The sequence below is a fragment of the Lactuca sativa genome, chromosome 4 (genome assembly GCF_002870075.4).
Source record: "Lactuca sativa cultivar Salinas chromosome 4, Lsat_Salinas_v11, whole genome shotgun sequence".
In the NCBI taxonomy this organism is placed as follows: Eukaryota; Viridiplantae; Streptophyta; class Magnoliopsida; order Asterales; family Asteraceae; genus Lactuca; species Lactuca sativa.
In genome coordinates, this window is record NC_056626.2 from 145,435,471 (window position 1) to 145,446,282 (window position 10,812).

General features: G+C 34.0%; 1 protein-coding gene across 1 annotated transcript; it reads right to left on the minus strand.

Annotated features, from left to right (window-relative positions):
- Positions 1-2,474: 2,474 nt before the first annotated feature.
- Positions 2,475-7,032, minus strand: LOC111892306 (ATP-dependent Clp protease ATP-binding subunit ClpA homolog CD4A, chloroplastic). Its single transcript, XM_023888380.3, has 10 exons — positions 6,851-7,032; positions 5,572-6,120; positions 5,360-5,475; positions 5,169-5,294; positions 4,892-5,077; positions 4,593-4,808; positions 4,284-4,501; positions 4,123-4,198; positions 3,964-4,053; positions 2,475-3,873 (listed from the first exon to the last, which is right to left on the minus strand). The coding sequence occupies exons 2-10, from the start codon at positions 6,116-6,118 to the stop codon at positions 2,692-2,694; spliced, it is 2,757 nt and encodes a 918-aa protein (XP_023744148.1). The 5' UTR covers positions 6,119-6,120; positions 6,851-7,032; the 3' UTR covers positions 2,475-2,691.
- Positions 7,033-10,812: the final 3,780 nt, after the last annotated feature.

Here is a 10,812-nt window from a genome sequence, read left to right on the forward strand (position 1 = left end):
TGTTGTAAATTAAAATAACCCTTAACTATTGTATTGTTCATTGCTTACATGTTTAGTTGAGTGCCAACAAATTTTTCTAAATGTGTTGGTTTCTAAGTCATGGACTTTTCTTTAACTTTTAATTCCTATAACTCATTAGTTTTGTGGTTTTCATTAGCAATGCCTTGATTTTTGGGTGTTTAGATTACAAAACGTTAGGGTGATATATTACTTATTATATTGATTGGTTGACAAGTTTAATCGGTTGATTTCATGTTAAAAGTTAAAACCAATAGTGGTGTACAAAATCATCTCAATTCTTATGATGATGCTTATTAATACATAAGCATGTTAACAGATTAAAATGTCAGTGTATTTATGGTTATGTTGTAGAAAGTGAAAAAAAACACTAGAATGTAATTTTCATCTTGTGTTTTGGGGATTAAACGTTGTTTGATCAAATGCGTAAGAGGGATTTATATATGTGATTCACATGTAAATCACATATGATTCACATATGAATTACATGTGATTCACATGTAAATCACATGTGATTCACATATTAATCATATTTGATTCACATGTGATTCATATGAAAATCAAATGTAATTCACATATGATGTCCTCTGCCAACGATTCTCACCTGAACCATTGAATCACATGCTTTTTCTTGTAGATTTGGAAGAAATTGTGGTGAATATTTAAGAGGTGAAAAATGATAAATTGAAGAAAAAAATGTAATATTTACACAAATACATGAAAACGCTTTGAAATTTTATAGCATTTTTTTGTTTTTTATGTTTTATTTTGTATCGAATAAAATACGTATTCTATTGTGTTTATAGATTAATAAATAAAATGAGTTTCTTATGATTTCCTTATAAATATTATAGTATATGAAATATGCATATATGCATTTGTAAAAATATGCATATATGTACCTAAAATGTTGATTTTTTTTGGTTAAAAAAGTATAGTATTTTTTAAATATTCCAGTTTTTTAATTTTATTGATTTTTAAATGCTTTTAAAAAATGTAGTTTTTTTTAAAATATTTCCCTTATTAGTAAAGTTGCTCGAGGCCGGAAAATGAGAATACAATCTAGAAGATCTGGTCGAATCAACTTGAATTCGACCGGGAGAAGCAAAACGAAATCCGGATTTGGCCGAAAAAGAAGCAACGCTGTTTTTCAATTTTTTTTTTCAAAAATTCATGTTTTCTATAAAAAAAAATTAAAAAATCTGCACTTTGTTAAAAAAAATGAAAAATACTATTTTTTTTTTAAATCCAAAATTTTGATTTATTATGTTAATTTTTATACATTTCTATTGATATTTACAATAACACAAAAAATTAAAAATTAAATGAGATTGGTAAGATGACGATCATGTCTTTAATGAATTAATTTTGATCTAACGTTCCACTTTTAGTTCTTCCATCCGTATTCGTATGTGGCTAATCTCTGTTTGTGGTGCCCTAATTAAAAAAATGTTGTCATTTTTAGATACTCACGAGCCACAAACGAATAACCCATCAATTTTATATGAATATTTTTATTTTTCAATTTTATTTGGATCTTAATGACTTTATGAATTTATGTTGAAAACCTCTTTTTCTGATATTAATTACTATAATCACTTTATGACTTTGTGTTGAAAAACCTCATTTTTTAAAATGTGTTGCTTATTTATTAAATAAGTTATATGGGTTGGGTTCCACCCACTAACTTGTACCCACAAACCTAGGGATGAGCAAAAGGACCGAACCGGACCGAACCGGACCGGAACCGGGAATCGGCTTCGGCCAAAATCAAGAACCAAACCGGCCCGGCGGTTCTACCGGTTCCCGGTTCCTACCGGTTCTTGTCGTGTCTTCAAATATTGGAACTGGTCCTCGAAAAATAGCATCATACGGTTCCGGTTTTTACCGGTTTTTGCCGGTTCTATCGGTTCCGGTTATATCGGTTTCGGTTCCTACCGATTCCCGGTTCCAAAAATCCACAAAAATAACATCCCGGTCCCGGCCCGACCGGTTCCATCGGGTTCCGGTTCCGGTTCCGGTTCCGACCGGTTCCTCGGTCCATATGCTCAGCCCTACACAAACCCATATACTTAATTGATTATATAGGTTGGGTTGGGTTGAAGTTTTCAACCCACCAACCCGTAACCCGCTAACTCATAATTATATGGGTTGGATTGAGTTTATGTTTTCTTACCCGCCAACCTGAACCTAACCCAATTGTCACTGCCTAAGCACCCCTAATCAAAATCGTTTGTAAACTGCTAAATGATTAATCACTGATTAATTAACAATTGATTTTTGTTACACACATATATAGAATACTAATAAGACCCAGCTTTTATTTTCCAATTCAAGAAAACATTACTATTCACTCTATTGCCAAATGTATATTAGAAGAAAGCAATATTATAGCCTAGCTCTAATATTCTACCTAGACCACTTTGTTCAACTTTTTTGTTTTGCGATAAAACAAATAGTAGCAATAAAGCTGATATTAAAAAAAAAAAAATTTAAATCCAGAATTCTAACCTCACAAAATCTCCCACCTTTAATTGGTCCTGTAATATATACAAGCCTTGAAATGTAAACCTAACTCAGAAAACAAACATGACCAAAAAGGAAACCGGCCAAAAGTCTATTCATAACCAACTTTTCGGGAAGAAAAAAAAAAGATGTCATACAAAGACACGTCTACAATGCAATCGGCTCCGGTAAGATCTCTGGTTGAGCACCACCGCTGCCGCCAAGAACCGTCACATTACCGTCCAAATCAACATCAACAATGACGGAATCGCCCTCCTTAATCTCACGTGCAAGCATCTTTTCCGCCATACTATCCTCCAAAAGTCTCATGATCGCCCTTCTTAGCGGCCTTGCACCATAGCTAGGGTTATACCCTTCCTCCACCACCCTATCTCTAAACCTCTCAGTCACCTGAAGATCTATTTCCTTACCCTTTAACCTCTCAAACACTTCCTTCAACATTATATCCGCAATCTCCTTCACTTCCAATTTCGTCAACTGTCTAAAAACTATCATTTCATCCAATCTATTCAAAAACTCAGGCCTAAAATACTGTTTCAATTCTTCCGTAACCAAACTCTTAATCCGATTATAACTACTATCTTTCTCATCATAATCAAGATCAAATCCGATCCTCCGTCCACCTTTTTCAATCACATTACTTCCAACATTCGAAGTCATGATCAAAAGCGTGTTCTTGAAGTCAACCGTTCGCCCTTTACTATCGGTCAACCTTCCATCTTCAAGAATTTGAAGCATCATATTGAAAACATCCGGATGCGCCTTTTCGATTTCATCAAAAAGGACGACGGTGTACGGGCGGCGGCGGACCGCTTCGGTCAGCTGCCCGCCTTCCGTGTAACCGACGTACCCGGGTGGCGAGCCGATGAGCTTTGAGACCGTGTGTCGTTCCATGAACTCACTCATATCGAGCCGAATCATGGCTTCTTCCGAGCCGAAATAGTATGTGGCTAGGGATTTTGCGAGTTCGGATTTCCCGACACCCGTGGGCCCCGAGAAGATGAAGCTGGCAATTGGGCGGTTGGGATTTTTGAGACCCACGCGGGCCCGGCGGATGGCTCGGCTTATGGCTTTCACGGCTTCGTCTTGACCGATGATGCGGTTGTGGAGGGTGTCTTCCATTTTTAGGAGGCGGTTGGATTCGTCACTCGAGACTTTTTCCACTGGGATGCCGGTCCATGTGGATACGATGTGCTGGATGTCTGCTTCTGTTACTGTGGGCCCCGCTTCGCCAGCTTCACTCTCAGCTTTGTTCATTTCTTTGTTTTTGTCGATTAGAGCGGATATTTGTGTTTTTAGATCCATTTCTCTATCTCTTAGCTCCCCTGCCTGTGAAACATTCGAAATTTTATAACAAAAATTACATTTTCACAGAACCGAATATTTAAAAAAAAAAAAAAAAAAAAAAAAAAGAATTACCTTTTCAAAGTCTTGGCCTCGAACAGCTTCGTTTTTCTCCTTTGTAATTTGTCTAACTTCTTTCTCAAGCTCTCTGGCTTCCTCAGGTAGCTACATAAACCCCACCCGGTTAACTCAGTGAAATCAATAACACAAAATTGAAACAAATACATGTAGTACCTGTGCATGGCGAAGTCGCACGCGAGATCCAGCTTCATCGATCAAATCAATTGCTTTATCAGGAAGAAACCGATCACTATAAAACATATATAAAAAAAAATTAAAAATAATTATCAATGACAACCAATCACATGTCGTCTTTCCTATGATGTTTTTTTTACCTAATGTATTGGTGTGCCAACTCAGCAGCAGCAACTACAGCCTCGTCTGTATAACGAAGCTTGTGATGGATTTCATATCTTTCTCTTAATCCTTTCAGAATCTGAATTGTTTCCTCAACGGAAGGTTCCGGAACCTTAACAGGTTGGAAACGTCTTTCCAATGCTGGATCTTTTTCAATATGTTTTCGATATTCATCCAGTGTTGTAGCCCCAATACACTGACACATAAAATTTACAATAAATTCTTGTATTCCAACAAATAACCCGATTATATTTTACAGCAATAAAGTTTCAAGTATCATTGTTTACCTGTAATTCACCTCTTGCAAGAGCTGGTTTCAATATGTTAGCAGCATCAATGGCTCCTTCTGCTGCTCCTGCCCCAATTAGAGTGTGAACCTCATCAATGAACAAAATTATATCATCACTTTGTTTTATTTCTTCCATTAATTTCTTCAATCTTTCTTCAAATTCCCCTCGGTATTTTGTGCCAGCAACAAGAAGACCCATGTCTAGGGTTATCACCTGAATATAATTGAAAAGAAAGAAATTGAGTCATATGTAAGCCCTAAAGCTGTTTTCTTGGAAAGTTATGAAGTCAGACTCACCTTCTTCCCCTCAATGGTTTCAGGGACATCACCATTTGCAATTCTTTGAGCAAGACCTTCTGCAATGGCTGTCTTTCCTACACCAGGTTCTCCAATGAGGCATGGATTATTCTTTGTTCTACGCCCTAAAATCTGTGTCACTCTTTCAATCTGTGATTGCCTTCCAACAACCGGATCCAACTTACCCTATAAAAAACAACAAAACATATTCCCTTTCCATAAAACCAATTTGAAAAAAATAAATAAATAAATAAAGTAAAAAATCCACATGGACTACCTCCTCTGCTAACTTTGTCAAGTTTGTCCCATATTCCTCAAGTGTTGGCATCTTGCTTCCTGAAGCTCCTCCACCTCCAACTCCAGCACCCACAGCTTCTGCACTCTCCCCAACCATTCGAATCACCTACTCATTATTACAAATATTTAGCAACCTAAAAAAAATAATAATAAATGTTAAAATAGTGTTACCTGAGTGCGAATGTTAGTGGGGTCAGCTCCTAAATTCTCAAGAACACGAGCTGCAACACCTTCTCCTTCACGTAGCAAACCAAGTAGCAAGTGCTCTGATCCAATATAGTTGTGACCTATAACATTGAAGGTTATATTATTAGCTATCAAATGACTTCATTTTTATATAATAAAAAAAAACTGCATGTAGCTTGAAACAAAATAAAGTATACCAAGATTACGAGCTTCCTCCAATGAGAGTTCCAAAACACGTTTAGCTCGAGGGGTGAATGGAATCTCAACAGCAACAAATCCACTACCCCTACCAATAATTTTCTCAACTTCCATACGTGAATCCTTCAAATTGATTCCCAATGACTTCAAAACCTTGGCTGCAATGCCAGTTCCTTCACCGATTAGGCCTAGTAATATTTGCTCAGTCCCAACAAAATTGTGGCCTAAACGACGTGCTTCCTCTTGTGCAAGCATAATTACTTTTATAGCCTTCTCTGTGAAGCGCTCAAACATGGCTTTTGGTACAATTCGGGAGGTTTTTTGTTTTCGTATAGAGGTTGCTATAGCTACCTTTGAATGGAAATCTTGGGGGGATTTCATTATGTTATCTAATGCATTTGATCCTCTTAATCCTGAAAAGGTTCTCATTCTCATGGGAGGTGCGTAAGAACATGCCATCATTTTAACTGTTCTTTTCTCTTTTGTGGTTCCATTTACTCTTTCACGAACAAGGAAGGAGGCTGCGTGAATTAAAGCCCCAGACATATCTGCAGCCAACAAGAATAAATTAGTTTTAAGGTCATTCAGAAATGGTCTAAAAGATTCCCAATTTAGAAGAATATAAAAATAAACATAAGAATATACGTGGAAAACTCCAAGACCGGGGAAAAATCATAAGACTCCAAAGATAAAAATTCACTATTTAATACATTTTTACAATCACATAGACTAATTATTTGTATTATAGATGGAATATTAAAACATGAAGTCGAACATGTACATGTAATTACAACATATTTGGCTTATGACATTTACAAAGAAAATCACCGATATATAATACAACTATAGAATTATCTTACTAACTTCAAATAGATCCTATCAGGATCTGAGTTGTGAACAGTGTATTTAATGGATCAAACTCATCCTATAACTTGCAACAGATTGAGCGACTCTGATTACAGGATCGCAGAGACTTACAAAAATGTAAAACGTTTAATGATGAACATTAGTCAGAATTATCTACATGTTGGGATTCATCTACAGGCATGAATAAGAAATTACTTTCTTTTTCTAAAGGAAATCACTTCCTCTGAAAAAAAAATAAGTTCTATAAAAATTTACGCTTGAAAGCTCGGAATTATATACTGTGACACAAACAATGCAAAATGTGAACGAATTACGAGGTGCTGTTAGGTCAAACAACTCCATTTCGAGATATTCAAAAGAAGAGCCCAAATTAACAGAAAGATTAAGAAAATCTGGTGTTAGATACTTTACCGAAGTAGCAGGAACAAAAGACTCTAGGGTTTGCTGTGAAGAAATAATGGGGGGTGGGAGGAGGGTTTGTTAAGGGATTATACAGGTGATATAGCCGCCAGTGTATCGGATGATGCTGTGCACCGTCATGTAACAAATGGGGGGAATGGGCTCTGCGGAGGTTTTTATTTTATATTTTCTAACCCTAACTTTGTAATCTCCAAAAGTTTTGTCGTATTTATTCATGTTTTTAAACATGATATCAAATGAATCATTTATATAAAAAAAAATATAAAATACATTTTTAAAATTAAACCAAAAACATTATATGTTATAAGTTAAAAAGCAAATTAGATAACAAATTAAATAAATAGCATTTTGGTGGTTAAAAACTTATTCAATTTTTAAGACAAAATTACTCGATCACTTCATGTTGTTTTTCAATATAGACATATTCAAGACGACTATTAGAGTCTCATGTGTTTTGTCTTTGTGACTTGATTTTTTTTCTGTCCGGTCCTTTTGTCATTAAAAGCATATTTTTATCATTTTTATTTTATTTTTATTTTTTTTAAATCATATATATATATATATATATATATATGTGTGTGTGTGTGTGTATGGTTGATATATTGTGAGAACTAAAAAAACGTGAGAACTTGCAAACTAACCATCAGAAGTTGAAAACTACTCGTCAGCAGTCATATGGATTGCGGCGCATATGAACCTGCAGTCATACAGATTGTGGATTCATGAGTCATGCATTAGTAGTCATATGGATTGCGAACACATATATGCATGCATGCATCAGCAATCATATTGACCGCATACGTATATATGTATGCATGCATCATATATGTATATTTTTCAAAAAAAAAAAATCACCAAATCTGTTTTTAGCCTATATGGCTTAAAAACTACATTTCGTTGACATTTGTGGTTTTGATTTTAAAAAATGATGTTTGGATTGGTAGTTCTCAAGTTTGCACGTTTTTCTTGATTCTCAAAAGCACTTATATATATATATATATATATATATATATATATATATATATATATATATATATATATATATATATATATATATATATATATATATGTTGAAGATTTAATTAATACTCATTATATCTTCAACATTTAATATGTATTAATTACATTCTTAAAATAACTAAAATGATTTGTCCATAATCAATCCTACATGCACACAATAGATAGTTAGAACGTAATAAACTAACCTATATATATATATATATATATATATATATATATATATATATATATATATATATAAAGAAAAGAAAAGATAAATAAATAAAGGGTCCATCTCTCTCACTAGGCATGAACTAGATCTTAATCTAGGTTATGTAATTTCATCTTTTATAATTATAAATATCTTTTTGCTACTAGTTGACTCTTATCAAAAAACTAGCATGCAAAAAACGCATGAAGAAAAGGGTTTCAACATTATTACAATTATTAAGGCAACAAACCATCAAGAAACTAGCATGCAAAAAACACATGAAGAAAGGGGTTTCAACATTATTAACCAATTTTTAGTATCTTATTCGATCATAATCATTTACTCTTTTTGAGCATATCTTTTTACTAACTTTTACTTACAGTTATTTACTTCATCAACTCAAGAAAAGGGTTTCAACATTAATCCGAAAAGGTTTGTTAAATAAAAGCTAAGACGATCTTGAAAAACATGTTTATTATATGTGATCTTAAGCTTGTTCCAAACTTCAGAAACTATGGTTTTCGACAAAGTTGTTGTCAATGTGGAATATGATGGGTTTTATAGATTATAATAACTATGTGTTTGCGGAATTTTACTTAACATTTAAGGGCACATGTAACCTAAAGGAACTATGTTTTTAACACTTTGAATGTAACATATCATGAACAACAAAATAACTAGAACCCTAATGACTTCCTAGTATAATCAAATTAATAATAATTAAGGTTACATACCTTTTGATTTGTTGTAGTAAACAAATCACTTCAATCTCCTTATAAAAAAACTCGGAAAGCAAGCACTAGAAATCTCGTACCTGTAATAGCTTACACCCAAAACACTAGAAACCCTAGAATGAAGAGGGGAAAGAGAATAGACTAATAATTTTCGTTCATATGCTTCTTAGAAGGATCCATACGAACATTCTAGCCCAATGGGTCTTTATATAGTTGTTGGATATCCCTAAGAAACCCTAGATAATGATAACCCATAAACAGGTAATTATTTAGTTTCCTAATTATCCATTTGGAGCATTCTAGATTACCCTAATATGGTATTAAAATCTTCAAAACATGGAGGTTTCTAGAATCTCTCTCTTTTGCTCTACTATTAAACAATTACAAAGTAACCCTTGTACAATTAATTAATTCCAATTTATCCTAAATTAATTCTAACCAATTATTAATTAATTCTAATTGATTTCAAACCAATTGTTTAACAGTTTATCTCATGTTAATTTATTAATGATAAATTAACATGTCAATTATCTATTTTCAATTAATATATTAATCACATAATATACTAACAAATCATTTATCTCTCGTTCTCCTAATATCATTTATAGTTATTTCTGGTTATGAGGCTAACCCAAAAGGACTTTGGTAATTATTCAAGAGTATACTAATTTAGTTATTGGCTTAGACACCTAATCCAACAGTCTCCCACTTGGATAAGTATAAAACTAAATTACATGTATAACTTCTAAATAAAATAGCAAAGGGTGCTTTCTAAAGCAACTATCGAACTCTAATACGATAAGATATTTGTCCTTAGATAAATGATCAAATATTCCTTCATTCTACAAGATATCGTATGGACACGAGAGATAGATTGAAATCAATCTCATTGTAATTATGTTTCCCGGTTTCCTAATTTATGACGACTGAATTCAGACTACTAATTGAACACATCAATTTAGTCCGGGCTCGGCCAAGCACTTCAGATGTCGACATCAAATCATCGAGGGTCCCAAAGATATCGCTTTTCTCGTTATGGAAAAAGGGACGAATAAATTTGACTCGTATGTTTGTATGTTTTACTCACCAAATCATGCATGACACTACGTTTTATAACATCACGTTATTGATGCGTTTATGTAACACCAATGCACGACCGACTTGTAAATTACGACTCATATATCTTCATTTTAAGAAGACAAAATTGAAAAAATGGTCCATGTGGTATGCATTTTTTTGGGTTTTTGGTCCAAACCACAAGTTTTTTGGTTTTGTGGTCCTTTTGGATTGGTTTGTTTGTGAGAATGGTCCTTATACTTAACACCCGTTAAAAAGAATTTGTTAACCCCCTCATATGCCTTGCACGCGAGGGTATTTATGTCTTTTTACTTAAAGGGACCATTTTTGCATACGAATGTCAACGCTTCCTTCTACCTTTTATCCCTCATTTACAATCCCAAACACCTGTTAACTCCCCACCTCCCTCCTTCTTCCTTCTGCTCCATTAAACCTGCAAAAAAACATCCTTCATTATCCAAAGAACCTAATCGTAGCAAAAGGAGACAAGGTCATACGTTAAAGTCGAAATGGTGCGTAATGTAGCAGATCAGACCAAAAAAATGAAGTTGTCGGCGTATCATCCTTATATGGTAAGTTGCTCTGTTTTCTTAAACATTCCTATTTTTCATTTTACCCTTGATTTATACTAAAATCCGCCAAATTTTGACTTTGTTATCATGTACAATTTTGACTTGTAGCGGGTGCACCCACATGGTTTAGTATTAAGCTTCATCATGGTGGGAAGTTTACTAAGTTACCTGATATAAAGTATATTGGAGGTGAAGTGCGTTATGTTGATTATGTGGACATAGATGAGTTTTCTGTACATGAACTTGATGCCATGATGCTTGACCAAGGTTACCCAGACCCACGGATGATTGAGTTGACTGATGAATCCCCAGTGATATACTACCATTTCAGGATACCCAATGGTGATTTTCAATTTGGTC

Coding starts and splice junctions, on each gene's coding strand:
- LOC111892306 (XM_023888380.3), bottom strand. CDS start 6,118: ATGTCTGGGGCTTTAATTCACGCAGCCTCCTTCCTTGTTCGTGAAAGA. Junction 5,295..5,359: donor CCACTAACATTCGCACTCAG/GTAACACTATTT, acceptor AATAATGAGTAG/GTGATTCGAATGGTTGGGGA. Junction 4,502..4,592: donor TTGCAAGAGGTGAATTACAG/GTAAACAATGAT, acceptor TTTATGTGTCAG/TGTATTGGGGCTACAACACT.